At 35.2% G+C, this 23,368-nt stretch overlaps 1 protein-coding gene across 1 annotated transcript in view; it reads left to right on the top strand.

Annotated features, from left to right (window-relative positions):
• DNAJC13 (DnaJ heat shock protein family (Hsp40) member C13) overlaps positions 1-23,368 on the top strand; it is a 123,699-nt gene that overhangs the window by 47,053 nt on the left and 53,278 nt on the right. Inside the window, exons 15-29 of the mRNA XM_033212670.1 lie at positions 260-415; positions 1,646-1,702; positions 2,849-2,970; positions 5,167-5,242; positions 5,477-5,572; positions 6,340-6,483; positions 9,588-9,670; positions 11,996-12,149; positions 15,155-15,258; positions 15,344-15,503; positions 16,481-16,543; positions 17,656-17,757; positions 19,536-19,640; positions 20,688-20,890; positions 21,893-21,977. Of these exons, the coding sequence (XP_033068561.1) occupies positions 260-415; positions 1,646-1,702; positions 2,849-2,970; positions 5,167-5,242; positions 5,477-5,572; positions 6,340-6,483; positions 9,588-9,670; positions 11,996-12,149; positions 15,155-15,258; positions 15,344-15,503; positions 16,481-16,543; positions 17,656-17,757; positions 19,536-19,640; positions 20,688-20,890; positions 21,893-21,977 (1,710 nt within the window). The remainder of the gene's footprint in view (positions 1-259; positions 416-1,645; positions 1,703-2,848; positions 2,971-5,166; positions 5,243-5,476; positions 5,573-6,339; positions 6,484-9,587; positions 9,671-11,995; positions 12,150-15,154; positions 15,259-15,343; positions 15,504-16,480; positions 16,544-17,655; positions 17,758-19,535; positions 19,641-20,687; positions 20,891-21,892; positions 21,978-23,368) is intronic.

Genomic DNA, 23,368 nt, shown 5'->3' with positions numbered 1-23,368 from the left:
CACATTTGAGAAGTCTTGGTTATACTCTTGAAATTTGACTGAATTTTAGTTGTTCCTTTTGAGGTATGATGGATAATGGATTCACTGTGTGAGCAAAGCAAGTACTAAAGAGTCATCCAACTTTGAACCTCATGTTGAGAAATTAAAGTCAATGTTTATGTCTGACATATAGAATAACAGAAAGGAACACATTCTTGTTACAATGTAACTGAAGCTCCCCATCTTCAAGTCTTTAAGAGAATCTGTTGCTTTGTTTCAGGATCATGGGACTGGTGCCCTAGTTATTAGTTCGCTCTTGGACTTCCTTACCTTTGCCCTCTGTGCTCCATATAGTGAGACAACTGAAGGGCAGCAGTTTGATATGCTCTTAGAGATGGTAGCATCCAATGGAAGAACCCTTTTTAAACTTTTTCAGGTGAGAGCTTATATTTTTCTTATCAGATAGCAATGAATTTAAGGGAACCACTTTTAGGATCACTGTTTCTAAGATAACATTTGCATACTTCTACAGCAGAGATGTCCAGTCTTTTGGCTTCCCTGGGCCATGTTGGAAGAAGAATTGTCTTGGGCCACACATAAAATACACTAACACTAACAATACCTGATGATCTAAAAGAAAAAACAATCACAAAAATGTTTTAAGAAAGTTTAAGAATTTGTGTTGGGCTACATTCAAAACCATCCTGGGTTGGCTTTGAATAAATATAAACATCTATGTAAGCTGCAGGTTGGACAAGCTTGATCTATAATATAGACAAATGTACCTAGTACATTATCATATTGGTACATTTTGAGCATACAGATTTCTTGGTGTTTCATGTAGAGCCCTGTTGATGGGTGTTGACTGCTGTTTTGACACTCTGCCCATTTTCTGTATCTTGCTTTTTTATTTTTTGAGGCAAAGGTCTTGTTCTGTTGCCCAGACTGGAGTACGGTGATGCAGTCACAGCTCACTGCAGCCTCAGCCTCCTAGACTCAAGTGATCTTCCCACCTCAATTGCTGAGCAGCTGGGACCACAGGCACATGCTACCACACCCGGCTAATTTATTTATTTATTTGTTTGTTTGTTGCCCAGGCTGTTCTCCCTTTGTTGCCCAGGCTGTTCTCATACCCCTGAACTTAAGCGATTCTCCTGCCTTAGCCTCCCAAAGTGCTGGGATTACAAACATGACCCACCACACCTGGCCTCCATTTTAATAGTGAAAAACTCATTTTTCTGTGGTAGGCCCAAAGTTCCCTTTTCTTTACAAATTCCCAAATAATAAAATGAGCTTTAGCAGGGCTCTTCATAAACACTGGAAAAGGTTTGTTATTTTATACAGTACTATAGTACTTACTAGGTACATGTATGTATATATGGTATTTATGTTTTTATTATTTTAGTATCATTCAAATAATTATTCAAATAATTGTTGGCTGTTTCCTACTAACATAAATTTTTTGTTTATGTGTCTGTATCTCTAAGGCTATATTGTGAAAATACCTAAAATATTTAACCAAACTGACTTTGAGATGTATCCTTCACTAATTGTATGGCTTATACGTTGTGTAAAAATGTATATCCTTCTTAAGAGTAAACAGCTAAATGTGTTGGAATAAAATTCTTCTTTATTTTTTGATACTTTTTTTCCTCTCACTTTAAAGCATCCTTCCATGGCAATAATAAAAGGAGCTGGGTTGGTTATGAAGGCAATAATAGAGGTGAGAGAACAGTTTTGAAATTTTAACCTTACTTCAATGTTGATAGGCTGTTTTAATTGAAGTTGACAGTATTGCCTTTCAGTCTTTTTGGGAAATAAACATTTCTCTGGATAAGAAAAGTAATTTTAAATCTTTATTTAGAAATTAGTTTTAAGCTTGTTACAGAAACAATCCTCAATAATAAAAGTTTTAATTTCATAGTAGGTGAAGTTGTAGAGCAAATAAATCTGTTACTGCATTATTTGTTCATTTTACTTAAAGTAATTAAAAGTTAGTGTTCTATCTGTTGCCCTTTTTTGGAAGGATCTTGAGATTGAATAGAACTCTATTGATGGAGTTAGTTCATAGCAAAATTATATCAAATAAGGCAACAAAAAAGTTCTTGCTAAAGCATATTTGTAATTGAGCTCTAGAGATTGGGGCATGATCTTGTCCAAGATACTGCTTCTTTAAGATAGTTGCTTTATGTTTCTATATTTTTTAAAAGATAAGGTGGCCATGAATGTCTGTTGCATACTTTGATGTTTACAATGATATCAGTCTAAATGGCTTTTGGATTCTTGTATTCTTTTGTTGTCATAGAAGCAATTTGAATACAATTTAAGAATTCTCCTTTTACCAAAAAATTCATCTATTGTGCATAAGTGTAGCACACAATCACAGAATTAGTATGCCCTTAAGTAGCTGTAATTATATATAGGCATTGAACTGGATGGAACATCAAAGTTTGCGTTTTTAGTGTGTATATACAACCAGAGGCTAATTTTCTCCCTTTAGCTAATGGGTTCTTTGCTCAGTATTAGCTTCCAAAGTACCCAAATTTAACAGAACTTGTGATAGCCAAGCCTCTCCTTTTTGTTGGCAACTACACACACAGGGAATGAACCTAGTTTTAATATTAAGTTTAGCAAAGCATAGTTTATGAGGTAAAGTTGTCTGGAAACATCTCTACCTTATTCCAAAGGTTTAAAAATTACCTGTGCTACTACTCAACCTATGTTATTTTTGGGTGAGTGGAAGATGCATTTTAAACTTTTATTACATACTGAATAGTTTTTTCATTTAAAGATGTAAAATTAGTTTTTTAAAGTTTGGATAGTTTGTCCTGGATTGCTGCCTTAGGATCATCTTACCCTTTTTCCAAAGGAAGGTGATAAAGAAATTGCTACAAAAATGCAGGAGCTTGCCCTAAGTGAAGGTGCCTTACCTCGACACTTGCATACAGCGATGTTTACAATAAGCTCAGATCAAAGGATGCTTACAAATAGGTAGGTGATTTAATTCAGTTTGCTATAAATTAACTTCCTGTCTATAGATAATTGATTCAGATACTACATAAAACTAAATGTGTTTGTATTACACAAATATTACATTTTCTTTTGATCCACCTAGTTCTTTTCCTTTCCTTACAGAAGGATTTTGCCCAAAAGATCACTGTCCCTGCCTGTGGATAACTTGGGGGGAAACACTGTTTACTTTTTTCCCCCCAGTAACCTATTATCAGGCTCTGACACCACAGTCATGGGACCAGTATGGAAAAGAGTACTTACAAGCTTATGGAACTAGAACCACATGCTCAGGCCTTTTCTCCTTACATTCCTGTGACCATCTTGCATGCACGTGACGCCATGTGAAAACCTCACATAGTTGATTTTTAAATATCTTTGGTCAAATACTGTACTTTAAAAACAAACCACAGAAAACCTTACATATCCAGCTGAAGCTAGACTTAACCTAAATCTCTTTTAATTAAATGATTCCCTTTTTCCTAATAGTCATTCAAATATAAACACATAAATTTATTCATTTATTCCACACTACATGAATTCCAGCCCTTTTAACCCTCTTTGTGATTTCTAACATGTGACCCTTTCAGCTATCTTAAGCATACCATACTATGATTCATATTAGTAAAAACAATGAGTATCATAAATATTTTTAATTATATTTTTTGACTTTTTAAATAATAGCATAAGTTGCTGAGTTAAATGTTTAGTTTGTTACAATACTGTACATTTTCTTTGTCACCTGTGTGTAGTTATTATACGTCATGGTATGCTGCCTTGCCAGTGATTTTTTTTTTTACTATTTATACTTTTAGAAGAAACTACCTCCCTCACTTGGGTTAACAACAAAAGTAGTCTTAGAGGATAAAGATAAGAAGGATGTTTCCCTAGTATTGTCTTATTAGCAGTGCTAGACAGCATCTTTCATTAAAGCAGAGACTGTTGATAGCCTATTCCATTAACCCGCCCCTAATGTTAAATGCTTCCTTGTTGTGTTCCTCATTAGTATAGTTAATCAGTTAAATTCCCCTACTGTGATCAATTAGTGTATTAGGGAAGCATTTTAATTTGGAGAAAATTCCAAAAGGTTAGTAATATTTGAATTAGGCTGTTAAAGATCTGTCAATGTATAATAGAAATATCACTCTATTTGCATTGCTTTATCTTTTAGAAATTGCTGTTATAAAGTGTTATCTCTTTTGTCCCTAACTAAAAGCCTTTTTAGGAGTCACTGACATGATAACTTACCAAATGCCAGCGAAGGAAATTACAAGTTTAATTACTTCAGTATGTTAGCTTTCAAATTGGCACAGGAATGAACAGTTTTAGTAGCGTTCACTTTCTGGTGACAGACAAAGTATATTTTGGGTTTTGCAGTTAAATTTTGTTCTTCAGTAATGTAACATATATAAAACATATGTTTGTAGGTGGTTATTTGGTTATTTCCCTCATAGGTTTCATGACCATTCTTATAGCTATGGTAATTGAATCCCCACCAAAGCACAGAAAGGTCACTGGTGAGTAAAATAGCGTTTCTACTTATGAGGAGCTTTCAGTTAAGGAGACAGATGTTGACATGGGGATTAAAATTAGTAAATGACTAAACCATAGATTGAACTTGGATCTTAGATTTTTACTTTGAATTAAAATATACTCTTAGAGCTTTTAAGTGAGATGAGTTGAATAATTTGCTGTAAGTGGTTTAGGTCTTTGCCCAGACTCTAGAAGTGAAAATAATTTTCTCTCTGACCTTGCCAAAACGGTTATATTAGAACATAGTTGTTGACTTCTTGCTTGTTCAGAATTCCAAAAAATGCCAGGATGCCATTGTCACTATATTAGTAGGACTTGTTATGCAAATTATTTGTGTCATCAACTCTAATTGTTTTTATTGTTTTTTTCTTCCTTTAAATGGGATAGAAACTACTTTTTCCATGTTCAGGTTTATTGAAAATGAGTGTATTAGGAAAACATTTTAATTTTTAGAAAATTCCAAAATATTAGTAACATTTGAATTATAACTCGCCACATTAGAATTTTTAGTAATTATTTTTAACATCGGAATTTTTTTACTGTAGCCATATTTTTTATAATTATGTGATATTTTGTTCTTAAAAATTCCTTTCTGTTCTAGCTGAGATAAAGCAGCAAACCTTTCTCAACGTCTGCTTTTTTCAGACAGCTAAGTAGACATTTAGTGGGACTGTGGACAGCTGATAATGCAACCGCAACAAACTTGTTGAAACGCATTTTGGTAAGTCAGTTGAGAAATTAGGTTTATATCCTATCTAATAAAATTTAATTGAACAAGTTATCTGTATTGTTAAAAGGGGATGGTTTGTTTTTGATTGAAAAGGTATTTATTATAGGAGTTACCCTAAAGTTTTACCCTCAATAGCTAAGCCACAGCATTAATTGATTTGGGTTGTTAAAGCTAAATTTTCTTTTTCACATTGTTTTGAAAGTGGATTTTGTGCTTTGTTTTTAGCCGCCAGGCTTGCTGGCGTACTTGGACAGCTCAGATCTCGTGCCTGAGAAGGATGCTGATCGGATGCATGTTAGAGACAATGTGAAAATAGCAATGGTAAATATAATTGTCCCAAGTGTGTCTTTTTTAGGAGTAAGGGTACTGTTATATATATATGTCTTTTTTGAAACACGCTAAAAATTTTAGAAACAAAGAATTCATTGCATTGAATAGTAATACTTAACTATTGATAGCTTTCTTGAGGTAAAATTTATATCCTGTAATCTTTTTAAAATATACAATTAAATAATTTGTGGTATATTTCCAGAGTTACGCAACTATCACCACAAATTAATGTTATGAATAGTGGTCATTTTATTCTGTGTTTTGTTTCTCTAATTCAACCTATTGGTACGTTCTGGAGTACCAATAAGTGTGTAAATGTACTTTGCACATATGAGATTGATAAATGTTGTCGGTAAAAGGGGCCGACCATGAAAAAAGTTATAGGTAGGGTTTTTTTCCCTACAAGATTTGTGTTAATTATAAGGTTGGGCCATCCATGGAAAAATTAAACATCTTTATGATACACTACTATAATAATTTCTTATATATATTCTTTTTCTGTCATCCTTCTCTGTCTGCACCCAGCTCCCACTTGCATCTTGCCACCCCTCATAAAAGAATCATCTTGAAACCTAAGTAGAAAAGTTAAAGTTTTTTGGATAAAAAGTATAATTTGTAGAAGTTTTCAGTTTGTTTCTTCACTGAACCATAACATTCAGCATTTACCTTATAAGATAGATAGAATGACACAGCTTTACATGAAATTTTAAAATAAATTTGCAAACAGGCATGTAATGGATTTCAACATTATTTTACAGGATCAGTATGGAAAATTTAGTAAAGTTCCAGAGTGGCAAAGACTAGCTGGAAAAGCTGCTAAAGAAGTTGAAAAATTTGCCAAAGAAAAAGTGGATCTTGTATTGATGCACTGGAGGGATCGGATGGGCATTGCTCAAAAAGAGGTAAAAATAGAATTTGCTTCCAAATTCCTAGCACTTCTGTGTGTCCTAGTCTACTTTAGTTCCTGCTGTTCACAGAGATGGTATTGATATATTTCTTGCTGAATGCCTGAAGCTTAAAAATGAATGGTACCTAATTTCTAATTCATACTGTTATGTACATTTTCCTTAGTTCATAGTTTTATGAGTTGATGATTAGGTTTTTATTTCCCTTCTTCTCTGGACTTTGTTTTATACCTGTGAAAATAAAGGTGCTCTTTCTTCCTGTTAGCCTTTTTATTCAGAACTAGCCAGACAAGTGTTTTGGAGACAAGATTCACATTTTAAATTAAATGTATTGTGTATACTTAAATTTTGTAGTAATTTTTTCTCACATCAAAGTTAGATCTAAAACAGTTTTGGTCTTATTCTTCAGCATGCATTATGTTCTACAGAACCTGACTCAGTAATGCATTCTTCTATCTATAATGGGTTTTGCAGTGGTTAAGTATGAATTAAGATGTCCTGTAGAAGCAGTCTTGATCTCTGTTTTTGTTGATCACACGTACATTCTTCCTCTTTAACCTTCTCCTTATTTATGGTAGCTATTGCCTTATTCAAGGAAAATAACTTTAATATCTTTCTAAAACAAGTGGGTTTCTTACGGATTGCCAGAATACGTAAGCATAGCAGAACAAAAGTCTTGTGTATCTATCTGAAACTGGGATCAATGTTCAATTCTTTAGAACTCCAGAATAATAGATTACTGCTAATTTATATAAGTGATATATTCAATATAAGGAATCATTAGACAGGCTTTCAAGTGGCTATGTAGTATAGTAAAGAGAATACTGAACTTTGAGTTGGTTAACTTCTGAGCCTAGTTTCATTACTTGTTAATCCAAGTTATGGGTTTTTAGAACCTTACTTTCCTCTTTCATAAATCGGAATAACAATACCTCCCTTCTCTATCTTATAGGGTTTCTTTGATATACAAGCAAGATAATAGTAAAGGCACTATATACATATCTGGTCAGGATAATACTGGTATAGCATTTGAACAGTTGAAAAATCTACAGATATGAATGATTTTCACAGTTATTAAAAATTGCAAGCTCCTGGCTTCAGGTAGTTAAACTGATTTCTAAAATAACAGTTGTTTCAAGCTGTTAAATATAGTTATACTGCAGATAAGTTTTTGGCATCAGACTTCATATGTAACATTTATCCAACATAAGCATGAACACAAAGCTGTCTTAGCTAAAACTATAGAAAATAATCTGCTATTTTAAAACAATTTAGAGGGAAAAGAATATTTTTAATATAAAAAGTGTTTTACTGGTTTGTTGGTATCATTTCCATGGGGTATTGCTAAAGTTTTGAGCAAATAATGCCAGATAAATGTTGGTCAAGAAGATCTTTTGGTTAGCATCAATGGCTTATCTCCTTTCTGCGTGGGTCCTATTTTTAGCATTAATTTCTTTAGGGAACAGCAAATAATCTTTGTGACTGTTTTGTTAATAGAAACACTAACATCAAAGTTTGGAACGATCTTATGCTGTAGTTAGAGTCTGAAAACTAATCATTGTCAAGATTAACTGGCAAGTCTTGAAATAATCTGCATTTCTTATATAATCAGTGTTTATGAAGTCGGTTCCATTTGCAGCTGATGCTCTGTGCTGGATTACTAGTAACCTTTGACTAATGTGTAAGGTTGCTTTTTCTTTGTTATTTTCAGTTTAGGGATTTGTTTAGCTAGTTAGAACTGTTAGCCTGAGTCTCCAATTCAGTCACTTAGTTTAGGGAGAGCTTTTTGCCCTTTTTCTGTATAGTATTTACATTTTTGTTACTTTGGACTGCCAGCCTTTTGTCCTAGAGGGGAGGAGGGATTGAAGAAAGTTCTTCTTAATTAGAAAGTTTAAGAAAAGGTTTGTCATTAAACCAAATTTTGAATTATTTATATACTTTATTCAAACCAGTTTGCATTAGCTTTCGTGATAGTGCACAGAATTAAAATTTGTAGGAAACATTTTCTTATATAACTTACAGGGTTTATATTTCAAACAATATTTTTTCAAATTTATTTTACCTTTTTTTTTCTATATTAGCTAGTCTGGGGTTTTTTTGCACTTTAATGAAATTACAGACTTCCATGTTTTAATCTATACCACTTTCTACTTTTTGTTTCTATCACAATGAGGATTAGAGTTTCCATGTCTGATATATACATAGGTTTCATTTGGAACAGAGATTCTTAACCTCTGGTCCATATAGAGACTTTAAGAATTCCTTGAAATCTTCTCTTCCAGTTGCAACCTTAAGTATGTGCCTATCTCTGAAACAGGGGCCATAGCTCTCTTTGAATTCTCAAAGGGTTTATGACTGCCTAAAATTTGAGTCACAGGCTTAGAGAAGCACGTGCACCTATTTTAGTCTTAAAGTGAAGATAATTTTATATTGATGTGTAATAGATATAATTTAGCAGATCTAGGGTCATTCTGCTTTTATTTTTAATTTTTTTTCCTTTTTACAACTAAATTCAGGACAAAAACAATATGGTGAGTGTAAGTTCCTGCTACGTGTGTGAAATGCATTAAGCTGCCTGGCATGTGAAGTCATCTTTGATAATTCTTTGTTTAATAAATTCAAGTCTTACTTCACATGTGTTTGAATGTAGACACATTTCTCCTCCATTAGCTATTTCAATTTGTACTTGCTCCTCTTGGCTTTGGTAGCACTTTAATAATCTGTAATCTTTTGCATTTATTTTTGTCCCAAGACTTTTGTGTTAACTGCATGTAAATGTTTGAAACAAGTCACTGTTTTTGACTATTATAAATTTTATTAATCACTGTAAACTTTAACAAAATTTGGTGTTGAAACAGCTTTAGACTACATGGAAAATACTTGAGTAACACTATAGAAATATATGTTGTCAAATTATGTGATATAATTTAATATCCTACATTTATATTCATGTTTTGTAGATTTTATTTATTCCTTTAATTTTTGTTACCATCAAAATTTGATGAAAGAAATGTTTCTCATCACTTATAAATTGATGATCTTCTGACTAAGCCTATTTGGTAGCCCCAGATTGAGCACTATGAAGTTTTTTTCTATTCCAGAATATAAATCAGAAGCCAGTAGTTCTTCGAAAGAGAAGACAAAGAATAAAAATAGAAGCAAATTGGGATCTCTTCTATTATAGGTAAACTTTAGGTCTCTTTTCCAGTAAAGATTAAACTTAGTATTGCCATGAGAGCATCATGACATGTTTTTCTTCCCTGAAACTATTGCTTTATGCCACAGGTATTTTTATGCCATCAAGTTCAGGAACTATAACTGTTAAGATTGGGGTGACTAGAGATGCTCCTAAAATTAAGGCTTTTCATAGAGTGATAGTCTGAGGAACTAAAATTACATTAAAGACTTTATTAAGGCTTAGTGATGATTACTTTAAAATACTTTATTGCGGGCTTAGAAATAATTGCATAATTCCTAGTTGGAAATGGAGTCTTTTTTTTTGGAGACTGAGTCTCGCTCTGTCGCCTAGGCTGGAGTGCAGTGGCCGGATCTCAGCTCACTGCAAGCTCCGCCTCCCGGGTTTACGCCATTCTCCCGCCTCAGCCTCCCAAGTAGCTGGGGCTACAGGTGCCCGCCACCTCGCCCGGCTAGTTTTTGTATTTTTAGTAGAGACGGGGTTTCACCGTGTTAGCCAGGATGGTCTCGATCTCCTGACCTTGTGATCCGCCCGTCTCGGCCTCCCAAAGTGCTGGGATTACAGGCTTGAGCCACTGCGCCCGGCCTGGAAATAGAGTCTTAAAAGAGGCAGATGATAATAACATAAGACTTGTGAGAAATGAGTGTCCAAGTTAGCTGATAGGAGGGCCTTCCCTCCTTTCAAATGTGGTAACCTCTTCCCTCTTCTTATCCACTAATCTCACCCTCACCCTGCACCCCCTTCCTGGACACACACACACACACACACACACACACACACAGGACAGGGAAACAATCATTTTGGGGAGTTTGCAAAGCTTCTTTTAGATAACTTACAGTACTCACTCTGGAAACTGACATATCAATTATACCTTGGCCAATAAAGAAAAATATGTCCTTTGAAAACTCTCCCTCACTACTTTTAAAGTATACAGTATGTATATAGTATATCCTTAAGTATATGCCTTGGATTTCTCTCTCAGTTGTGTTGCGCCCCATAGAACTTCCTTGCAACTCTGAAATGAGACTTTCTAGGCGGATTGCAGACTTGAAAGTAAGCATATGTGAAGCCCTTTCATCCCCAGTTAGACTCGTTCCAAAATGTTTTACAATAGTTACTCCAAGCATATGAGGAAGATACGTGGAAAATGCTCAGTTGTAGCTTGGCAGTTTGCAGTATTCTTTCTTGGGTAGTCTGTAAAGTCCTAATATATATAGATTGTTGCTGATTCCACATGCTTGACCCAAAAGTCCAGCAATTCTTATCTCCCCAACCTAAAATTCTATATCTGACAATAGAATTGTGGTGTGTGTGTGTGTGTGTGTGTGTGTGTGTGTGTTTTGAGACGGAGTCTCGCCCTGTTGCCCAGGCTGGAGTGCAATGGCGTGATCCCGGCTCGCTGCAACCTCTGCCTCCCGAGTTCAAGCGATTCTCCAGCTTCAGCCTTCGAGTAGCTGGGATTACAGGCATGCGCTACCACACCCAGCTAATTTTTTGTATTTTTACTGGAGACGGGGTTTCACCATGTTGGCCAGGCTGATCTCGAACTCCTAACCTCATGATCTGCCCACCTCGGCCTCCCAAAGTGCTGGGGTTACAGGTGGGAGCCACCGCGCCTGGCCAATAGAATTGTTTTCTAACTGGAATTTGTATTAGCAATAAACATTGAAGTTGAAATATCAGATTTTTTTTTAAATTCACACAGATTTGTTGTATATTTTAGGTTCCCTTTTTTCCTCAACTTTTTATTATGATTTTTTTTTTTTTTTTTTTTTTGAGACAGAGTCTTGCTCTGTCACCCAGGCTGGAGTGCAGTGGCATGATCTCAGCTCACTGCGACCTCCACCTCCCTGGTTCAAGGATTCTTCTGTCTCAGCCTCCCAAGTAGCTGAGACTACAGGCACGTGCCACTATGCCTGGCTAATTTTTGTATTTTTAGTAGAGACGGGGTTTCATCATATTGGCCAGGCTGGTCTCTAAAACTCCTGACCTCGTGATCTGCCTGCCTCGGCCTCCCAAAGTGCTGGGATTACAGGCGTGAGCCGTCGCGCCTGGCCTATGTTTGAAAACTTTCAAACATACAAAAGGTAAAAGAATTTTGAAGTGGCTATCTGTATACCTACCACCAAGATTCTATCATGAATATTTTACTCTACTTCTTTACACAGATTTTATTTTCTTTACTTACACTTGCTAAAGTCTATTCCACTTTTTTTTCTTATTATAATGTACTATAGGGTACAGTAAGGGATATTTACAGGTTTTTAAAATGCTTAGTTCATCCTGCTATTTCCTGATAATATGTATGTCTAGGTTTGGTCAAGACCATGCCAGGTCAAACCTTATTTGGAATTTCAAAACACGAGAAGAACTGAAAGATACTCTTGAATCTGAAATGAGAGCATTTAATATTGACAGAGAGCTTGGAAGTGCTAATGTGATCTCTTGGAACCACCATGAGTTTGAGGTAAAGTTTGATTTTTCCAGTATATTAATCTTAAAAATCGTGTACTATTTGGGGACTGATTTTTTTTTAAATTGTAATTACATAACTTGTCTTTGCCTTTCCCCTTTAATGTTATGTAGGAAACATTGGAAACCTTTAATCTTTGTGTCAGACAAAATAAAAAATTTTGTTAAGTAACTTAGCTTTGTACCTGAGAATCATGTAAGAATTTTAATAAATTTGATTCTATGCATTCCGAATCTGTTCCTTTTTTTTTTTTCTCCCCCATTTCTGGGACCTTTGAGTTCTTTTTTCATTGAAACATACCCTGTTTGCCTTGGTCCTTGTAACTTGTTTGATTTTTTTGTGTGTTAATTGATTCTGAATGTGACCATATTTTGCTGTTCTGTTAAACTATTGATGTAAAGAGCAGGAAAAACAAGAAAGGTCGTGGTGGTAGGTAATTTTATATGTGTGGGTGTATATATAATTGAAGTATATTATAACCATATGTAATTTAGACTATTATAATAGCTTTAAATTTGAACATGTGAGTGATCCTGCAGGCTTTGATCTTTAACCCAGTTGCATTTCCAGAACATGTAATACTTTGAATATGGTCATTCTTTTCTTAACAAAATGAAAAACTTGCCTTTACTTGGTTTTGGGAGTCTGTATGCTTCTAGATTTTCTCCTTCTTCACTGTCTACTTATCAAGTTTTCCTTACTCATTTTGCTTCATCTCGCTGACCACTAAGTGTTGGCTGGCTGGAAAGTTTCAGTTCTTTGACCTCTTTCATTTTGATTCATTGCCTCCATGAAATCATTAAGTTTCATGGCTTTAGATGTTTTTATTTTATTTTATTTTTTTTGAGACAGGATCTTGCTGTATTGCCTAGGCTAGACTGCAGTGGTGCCATCTTGGCTCACTGCAGCCTCTGCCTCATTGGCTGAAGCAATCTTTCCACCTTAGCCTCCCCAGTAGGTGGGACCAGAGGCTTGCACCACCATGCCTAGCTAGTTTTTGTATTTTTTATAGAGACAAAGTTTTACCGTGTTGCCCAGTCTGGCTTTAAAGGTTTTTTATTGCTGATGGCTTCCAGATTTTTATCTCTTGCTTAGACTTTCGGCCCTAGACTTCATACTTCATACCTAGACTCATAATTGGGTATCTAATAAGTATCTAGAACTTTTCTCCAAAATTGTGCTCTTGTTCTTCCCCTGAGCCTACTTCTCTTACACTCTTTATGATCTTAGATAATGACTAGTCCTTATTTTCTAGTGAAAACCCTTGACATTATTTTTTCTGTTAAACCCCATATCAGGTTTTTTAGCAAATTCCATACAGTACACCTTCAAAATTTATTCAGACCTTCTTGCTGGTAGATTGCAACAGTATCACTGCTTCTACTCTTGCCTCCCTGGAATCTGTTATCAACATAGCAGTTACCTTGCTAAATAGCAAGCACATTATTTCTGTGCTCAAACCCTTGGTGCTCTTGTGGTTTCCCATCTCATTTAAAATCTGAGACCTTAAAATGACTTACAAGCCAGAATCTATGTAACCCCCGTGCTAAGCATTGTTTCTTTTATCTCATCTCCTACTCCTCTCCCTCTCTCACCCTCTGTTCCAGCCAAACAGGCTTCTTAGAAAACACCAAACTCACGTTCTTGCCTCAAGGTCTTTTTATTTGGTGTTTCCTCTGCTTAGAATAAGGTTTTCCCCAGATAGCCTCATAACTTGTTTTCTCATCTTTGGATCTTTCGAATGTCGTTATCTGAGTGGGCCTTCCCTTGGATACCTTGTTTAAAAATGCAGCCCCTTTTATACATGCACACATATTTACGTCTACATTCTGTCTCCCTATCCCCATTCCCTGCTGTATTTCACTCTGTAGTACTTACTGTTACCCAGCTATCAAATATATTTCACTTTTTTATGGGCTTCACCTGTGAGGGCAGAAACCTTTGTTCAACTGCTGCGTCTCCAGTGCCTAGAATAGTGCATGGCACGCAGTATATGCTTAATAGAAATTGAATGAATTGAATGCTTAGACTTTATAGAAAGTGAGGCCAGCGCAGTGGCTCACGCCTGTAACCCCAACACTTTGAGAGGCTGAGGCAGGCGGATCATGAGGTTAGGAGATCAAGACCATCCTGACTAACACAGTGAAACCCCGTCTCTACTAACAATACAAAACAATTAGCTGGGCGTGGTGGCATGCACCTGTAGTCCCAGCTACTCAGGAGGCTGAGGCAGGAGAATGGCATGAACCTGGGAGGCGGAGCTTGCAGTGAGTGGAGATCGCGCCACTGCACTCCAGCCTGGGAGACAGAGTGAGACTCCATCTCAAAAAAAAAGTGAAACGAAGATATATATTTGATTTTATATAATTCATATTTTTAGAAATCCATTATTTCAGACTTTGGAAAAAGAATTTTGATCTGAGAATTCCTTTTTATAATTGCCTGAAATCTTTCCTTGAGACACACAACCTGAGTGCAAGCATGGTGGTGCTGGCCCAACTCCTGATCTTTGACTTTGCCCTCATTTATCACCTCATTTTAGTAGAATGGGGTGATTTGACGTAGAAGGAATTCTTTACGAAAATGTAAAATGTAGTTGATGTATTGGTTTTAAGTCTTGGCACATCACCGGGGGTAGAGCTGCGGGATAGAAGGAAGACCTGAAGTAGTGTATGTGTGTTGAGCAAATTATGTATGATGCAGGACCATCTACTCCTTGCTTTTTTATGGCAAACCCAGTAGGGAATAAAGCAGATTTTATTCTTCATTTTTTAATTGACACCACATAGTGCTGTGATCGTTTTTATCAGCAAGTCTGACATTTATAAAATTGGTATGTAATTCTCAGCATTTAGCTAAAATACTCATGTTGACAATATTGAATTAACAGGTATTGTAAGAAATAAGTTCTGAACAGAAAGAATTATAAGAAATAATTATTAGAAATTGCCAAAATCTATTGTATACTAAAATAGTGTAATTTGCTTTTGTTTATGAAGGTTAAATATGAGTGCCTGGCAGAGGAAATTAAAATAGGAGACTATTACCTGAGATTACTATTGGAGGAAGATGAGAATGAAGAAAGTGGATCAATTAAGAGATCGTGAGCTACTCTGTATATCCTGTTGCATTTGTTCTCACTGTTGGTTTCATGGTTATTTCTATTGTGAACTTTTTTTTTAATCTAGGTATGAATTTTTCAATGAGCTTTATCATCGCTTCTTGCTCACCCCAAAAGTAAACATGAAGTGTTTATGTTTACAAGCCCTTGCTATTGTTTATGGCAGATGTCACGAAGAAATAGGACCTTTTACAGATACCAGATATATTATTGGAATGTTAGAGAGGGTAAGGATATCATTTAAGGAAATTACTATTTGATAGTGTCACTAGGGTATGTGTTAAATTTTAAAACTAAATTTAAATTCTGTTTGATCACATTATTACTGTAACTTTCTGCATTCGTTTTTCTGTAATTTATACTTACTTAAATCTGAGTTAGATGAATAGGAAAATGAATAATGGGACAGGTGTATAAAAGAAATGGTGACTTCTAGAGTTGTATGTGCCTTTGATTTTCCATTTTGGAAAAATCTTAATTGATGCTAGCATACTAAATTTAGAAGTGTGAAGATAGGAAAAACCTTTTAAAACTACGCTAACCCTCCAAAAAAGAAACCTTGAGTTAGCACTTTACAAAGAATTTTATACAGTTTGTCAAGTAAAAAAATTAGTGGACATGGTGGCATGTACCTGGTGGTTCACCTGGAAGTGGGAGGATCACTGGAACCCAGGAGGTTGAGCAGTGAGCTGTGATCACACTCCATCCTGGATGACAGAGCAGGACCTTGTCTCAAAAAAAAATTTTCTTTTTTTTTTAAGAATTTGTGATTTAACACTTGAACATGGTGAAGGGGACAAATTAATTCATCATGCAGCTTATTTGCTTGCTACCTGTTTGTTGCAGTGTATGTTTTATACTTTCTTTTGTGTTTACATTCCTTTTACTTAAAGTATCATTTGGACCAATTTTTTCACTTACTTCAATTTTTACATATGTCCTTAAAGCTATATATTAATCTGTTTGATGACTTTACAATGTCTGCCTTTCTAGGGAAATTAGACAAGTTATATAAAGTTATAAAGAATGTAATTTTCAGGATTCATTAAGGAATTGCAGTAATTGACAGATTTCTATGATTTTTCTCTTTAATGTTTAAAAGATGGCATTACTTATGGGCTGTTGGTTGATTTTGTCTAGTAATAGTAATAGCTTAATTTTTATTTCTATTCAGTTCTGACCAGATTCTCATTTATTTCAATAGTGCACAGATAAACTTGAACGAGATAGGTTGATTCTCTTCCTTAACAAGTTGATCCTTAATAAGGTACAGTAGTTTCGCATACATACATTGTTATTTCCAAGTCATATAAGTAATGTAAGATAAACTCACAGTTTGAGTTGATTATCCAGGGAGTGTTCTTTTCTGTCTTCTCCTTTTTAGACAAAGTTCTGTGTGCTCTAACCTGGAGGGAAAGGGTTTTGTCAGTATTCCCTGTATAGTCTGTCTTAATATTATGGGTGCAGAATGAATGATAATAAAATTCTGAATGATGAATAATGGATGACTTTTAATACATTAAAATGATCTTTAATGAAAATTATTACCTTATTTTTCTTAGGGACTCTCTAGGGTTAAATTTTAAGTAAAATATATGTTTGACATAAAATGGAAAGTCTTTATCAGTATACATTTTGTAGATAAAAAGTAATTGGAAGTTATAAATTAGTCATTTTACTGTTTTCTTTTTGAAGACATTTTAATAAGTTCATGCTCATTTCGAACAAGAGGAATTCATAGTTGTAATATATAAAATTAATTCACAATTTATGTTGAAGCGTAAGCAGATTTTCATTTCTTAAAACTTGGATACTAATACCAATTTGTGTAGTTTTATTCTTATAGTAAGTAATGCAAATGTTTTAAACTGAAGTGTAATTATAAGTACAAAGAAATTTTAATTGAAATTATAGTCTCTTCTAAGAAATTACCAGTTATTTTAAGTTTAAGAAAACAAACTGGAACATTAAAGGATTTTTTAATATAGCAGACTTTATTTCTGATATAGAATAATCTGTTTATTAAAAAGACCTTGGCAGAATAATTGTAAAACCAGAGTTTATCATGACAGTCTTCAATTTGTTTGCTCTTATTTTTATGGTTTGTTTTTTCTTCAGAACATATTTAAGTAAAAATTATTAAGTGATCTCTTTGTAATACAATTTTGCCCTTTTAATCAATTGGAATTCAGGTTCCTTGAACACAAAATGCTGAAAAGACCAAGTAATACCAGTTGTATCAATTATTTCCAAAGATTCCAAACATTCTCCTCTTCGAGGACCTTGTAGGTGGTAGTACCTATTGGGAAAGGTACTGTTGGGAAAGGTTTTAGATTATGAAAAATGTTTAGATTACGAAAAAATGTTTTCTTCTTCCAGAAAAATGTTAAGGATCTCATGGATTCAAATGGAATAAGAATACTTGTGGACTTGCTTACCCTTGCACATCTCCATGTAAGCCGAGCTACAGTACCACTGCAAGTACGTATCCTTGTTTAGGTTTTACAAACTTAACATTCTTTGAGTATAATTTTGGAGTCAAAAGAATCATAGAAATCTGAAAATATATGGTCAATCACATATTTCTCCAGTAATTACAGAGTACTAGTTCTCGGAGATTTCACACAGAAAATGTGAAACCACTGTAAGAACAATCCAAAATGGACAGTAACGATTGAGTTGTATTTTTTTAATTAAAGTAACTATCTCTAATATGGCTTATCTTGAGGCAATGTGACTCTCAGGACATAAACGGAATTCATTAGATATATGTAACTAGTACTTTTAACATTGGCAAGCAGTAAGAATATGCTTTGCCTTAAAGGAGTCTGGACACCTTATTGAAACCCCCAAGAGGACTGATACTTAACTTATAGAAGAATCTATCCTTAGCTCATTTGATTTTTTTTTTTTTTGGTGTTTTAATTTCCTGATGTAAGGAGATGTGTCATGTTAGATTTCGTGTGAATTGTGACCGAAAGTGCTAATCGAGTATTTAGTATATGGCATATTCTGTTATATACCATTACAACAGGTACTGTTCTGGTACACATATAATACATTAACTTTTTGAATCCCCCAACAGCCCTTTGAGGTGGTTACTATCCGCGTTTTACAGATGAGGAAACTAAGGAACACAGAGGCTAACTATCTTGCCCAAGGTCACCTGATAAGTGGCAGAGCTACAGTTAAGACCCAGAAGTCTGTATGCTCATAACAGCTTTGCTGTACCTCTCTATATGAGCCTAACTGAAAGCTGATAATTAATGGCAGTATTTAAAACATGTTATTTCATTCTCAAAGAAACTGATTGTAAGAAAAAGAACAGGCTGGGCATGGTGGCTCACACCCATAATCCCAGCACTTTGGGAGGCTGAGGCAGGAGGATCGCTTGAACTCAGGAGTTCAAGACCAGCCTAAGCAACTTGGCAAAACCCGTCTTGACAAAAACAAAAAATTAGCCAGATGTGGTGGCACACACCTGTAGTCCCAGCTACTTGAGGGGCTAAGGCAGGAGGATTGTATGAGCCTGGGAAGTCAAGGCTGCAGTAGAGGCATTTTTGTGCCATTGCACTCCAGCCTAGGTAACAAAGTAAGACCCTGTCTCAAAAAAGAAAAACGAAGAACATAAGAATCATGTTGTGATAAAATAACCCAACTACATAAAAATTTTAACGTAGATTCTTGTAAAACATTGATAGAGAACATTGTAAGAATTATTTGTAGTAAGGGTAATAATAGATAATAAATTGAGACTAAGTATATAAAACCACCGAAAACTAACTTTGCTGTTAGCATTTTAATGCTTTGATCTCAGATACTTACTGGAACTCTTAGTTGGAGTTTTTCCCCCAAAAGAACTTTAATATTTTGAGCATTATTGCTTAAGATTAATGATACATATCTATTTACATAACTATTTGCAATATTCTTTGCTACTAAAATGTTAGTGTCCTTGGTATTTATTGATGACCAATGGGGAATGTAGATGTCACTGAATTTAGCTTAGATTGCTGAGTGTGAATTTAGGAAACCATTTACTTCAAATGTATATTAATAAGGAAATAGTTTTTTTGGACTGTTAGGTTAGGCATTTTGTCCTGAACTCTTAAATCTTAAAATAAGGTCACTTAAAATTTCAGGTTAACTTTTAAAGGAATATAAACCCCTCCAAAGTACTGCTGTGCAACTTTGTTTTATGACATCTGGTCTCTTAGATTTCTGCCTTGGAAAATAATTTAAATATTTTTTAAACTTAGAGCAATGTAATTGAAGCTGCTCCAGATATGAAAAGAGAGAGTGAAAAGGAATGGTATTTTGGCAACGCAGACAAAGAAAGGAGTGGCCCATATGGATTTCATGAGGTGTGTATCTTGGAGAAACTTTTTGTGAAGGTCTCAGCATTTCTTATGCCCTCCTGCTTAGCACTTATAGAGGTGTGGAATATTTTAAAGCTGTCATTTAAATTCCTGTTATTAGCTCCAAGGGCCCTGCAACTCAGTTTCCATGTGAAAAATGGAGAACCAAACATACATAAAAAATTATGCCTTCAAGCCTTGTTTAAACGCTGTTGTTATGGATGTAGCATTCAGGTTTTTAGTGACTTTAATGTAATAATTTCTGGCTGTGTATAGTGGCTCACACCTGTAATTCCAGCACTGTGGGAGGATCGCTTGAAGCCGGTAGTTCAAGACCAGCCTGGGCAACATAGCAAGACACTGTCTCTATTAAAATAAAAAATAATTAGCTAGGCGTGGTGGTGCATGCCTATAGTCTCAGCTACTTGAGAGGCTGAGGTGGGAGGGTCGCGTGAGCCCAGGAGGTTGAGACTGCAGTAAGCCATGATCACACCACTGCACTCCAGTCTAGGCAATGAATAGCAAAACCCTATCTCCTAAAAAGAAAAAAAAAGCTCTCTTAGTACTTATGTCAAACTATGTTTCTATATGGTATGAACAAGTAAGTTTTAGTATACAGTCTAAAATTCATTGAAAATTACTCAGTCCAAGAACTAAGGACAATTTTCCTTTTTATCTTGATATTTGATCCTGCCTCCAATCTTCAGCCTCCCAGGCTCATTTTGAATTGGGGCAAAAATAGTTTTATAGAGGACCAACCCTTCTGCTCTCATATAATTTAATTAGCACTCCACCTATCATTTTTACTCCTTCTAGTATTCTTTATGCTCTGCAGGTTGACAAAGTGGTGGTAGGTTGTTTTTTTTGGTTTTTTTTTTTGTATTAACTAAATTTGGGTTCCCAAAGGCCTGTCAACAAAACTTGGTTTTCCTAAAATAGTGTACTTGCATGTTTGTTTCATAATTTAGTATGTATTTACTATAAGGTAGAAAACATTAGTGAAATTTTTCATTTTATTTTGTCTGTTTGTAATAATGCCTTCCATCCATTAAGATGCAAGAATTGTGGACCAAAGGAATGTTAAATGCAAAAACCAGATGCTGGGCTCAAGGCATGGATGGATGGCGACCACTTCAGTCCATACCCCAGCTTAAGTGGTGTCTCTTAGCCAGTGGACAGGCTGTCCTGAATGAAACTGACCTTGCTACCCTTATATTGAACATGTTGATCACAATGTGTGGATATTTTCCAAGCAGGTAAAATGTAATTGAATGTTTTCATGGATAATTGATATGCTTCCTTAGTAACATCATAGAAATCAGTCTGGTGGTTTAAAACAAAGATTCCTATTTATGGCCTTGGAGGAATGCTGCTTTGACCTTTGGCATTTTTTGAAACGGATATAAAGAATTTGCAAATTATATTAATAAAGTAACTAAAACAGCTTTCTCTGGGAGATTTCAAATAATATTACAAAACTGAGACTTACAATATTATAATTTCTATGAATTGGTGTGAATGTTTTGAATTACACATACTGCAGTCCATAGACAGTGGTGAATGACAGCTATTGATCTGACAGGCTAGCTGTTTCTGCTATAGAAGGCAAGTGTAGGCCCACATCTTGCCCCACTTGACCAGTAAAGGTGAGAATTTGTTCTCTAAGTCATAAATGTAACACTTGCATGGAACTTTTTAATCTTTATGAGATATTTACATATAAAACATTTTGATTCATTACTGTACTAAAGATGTCTTGTGATGGAAATTACTGAGAAATTGTCACATATTTTAAAACACTTGAAGTTTTCATGGTTCCAGTTGGACTCAAAAGTTATACAGTTAGTATTTAGAAATAAGGTAGCATTAAAATTAAAGCAATACTTAGAAAATACCAAACATAGTTAAATCAAGGTTTAAATTTATGTAACAAAGTTTGATATGCCCTTTGGGGGAAAATATCCACTGACAGTGTGTTGGACAACACCAAGTTTAATCAATTAAATAATAAATAAGAGTCTTTGGCTCTTCTAGGATACTGTTATTCAAGGAAATCTTATGGAAGGAAATGAAGTCATATTAAGCAGCCACATAGATTTAAACCAAAATACCTAATCATGTTCCCAGCTGTATGAGAGCTTAGTCTTCATTAACAAAAAAGTAAGGTAACTTGCTTCATGCCTAGTAGAATGTCATATGCTCTGAACATACAAATTTTAATAAATACATTAAATGTTGACGTAAGAAAATTTTTCTAGGGATCAAGACAATGCCATCATTCGGCCTCTACCCAAAGTGAAAAGACTGCTGTCAGATAGCACTTGCCTTCCCCATATTATTCAGGTGAGTTACTTTTATGTAATCAAACTAGGAGCAATTTTAAGAATCATTTTCTCTTAATTTTATTATCAGTACCAGTCTTTGTTTTGTTGCAGTCTATTCCATTTTCAAAAAGCCTAAATAGGCCAGGTGTGGAGTCTCACACCTCCAGTCCCAGTGCTTTGGGAGGGTTGCTTGAGTCCAGGAATTCGAGACTACTTTGGTCAACGTAGGAAGACTCCATCTCTACAAAAAAAAAAAAAAAAAATAAGTAAATAACCGCCAGGCATGATGGCACACGTCTGTAGTCCCTGCCCTTCGGGAGGCTGAGGTGGGACAATTATTCGTTCCCAGGAGTTTGAGGCTGCAGTGAGCTGTGATCATGCCACTGCACTCTAGCCTAGGCAACAGAGCAAGACCTTGTCTCAAAAAGAGAAGATTTGAATTACATTCATTTCACTTAATTTTTTATTTTTTTAATTTTTTTTTTGAGACAGTCTCTCTCTGTTGCCCAGGCTGAAGTGCAGTGGTGGGATCTTGACTCACTCCAACCTTTGCCTCCCGTATTCAGATAATTCTCTTGCCTCAGCCTCCCGAGTAGCTGGGATTACAGGTGTGCACCACCACACCCAGCTACTTTGTATTTTTAGTAGAGAAGGAGTTTCCCCATGTTAACCAGACTGTTCTCAAACTGGCCTCAAATGATCCATCCGCCTTGGCCTCCCAGCGTGCTGGGATTACAGGCGTGAGCCACTGCACCTGGCTGTTTCACTTACTCTTGAGTTGCTGAATATGCTGCAACTAAAATCAAACTTTTGATTACATAAAATTGAACCTAAACATGAGAAGTTTCCAGATTCCAGAAATGTGCTAAAAGAGTTTTATTTTTTACCTATTTTTAAAATCACACCTCTTTAATATCTGAAAAGTGATTTACTCCAGTTTGTGGTGTATGTTGATGTTGTTAAGACTACTGGGAGGTACACCAGCAGGCCACAGGGGTGGACTTGGTGGCTTATATCTTGAGTAGTAATCACAGCAGTCTCACTAGCTTCTGCCCTAGATTTTGACTATTCTTAATTATGTTTTCATTGATAGCAATGATTCAAAGCAGTGAGTTGGAATTAATGTTATGCTGAGCACATTTCTTAAAAGGTTTCCAATCATCCCTTTTTCTTTTGCGTTATTCTGCTTTTTTGGAATTAAGCTATTTAAACTTCAGATTAGCATTAAACCCAAATAAGTCAGGTCCTAGAGACTTCAGGCAAATGTTTCTATTAAGTTCTATGCCAGTAATTTGTGCCATTTGTACCTTTCAGTTGTACATTGGTCTGCAATGGGAGAAGAGTTAACTCAGTTTATATATTTTTACATTCACTTATTTACTACCTAAATACCTATGTAAGTCATTGATG

The sequence above is a fragment of the Trachypithecus francoisi genome, unplaced genomic scaffold (genome assembly GCF_009764315.1).
Source record: "Trachypithecus francoisi isolate TF-2019V2 unplaced genomic scaffold, Tfra_2.0 Lachesis_group0, whole genome shotgun sequence".
NCBI classification, from domain to species: Eukaryota; Metazoa; Chordata; class Mammalia; order Primates; family Cercopithecidae; genus Trachypithecus; species Trachypithecus francoisi.
The sequence above is the reverse complement of the archived record's forward strand: the minus strand, read 5'-3'. Positions and strand labels throughout refer to the sequence as shown.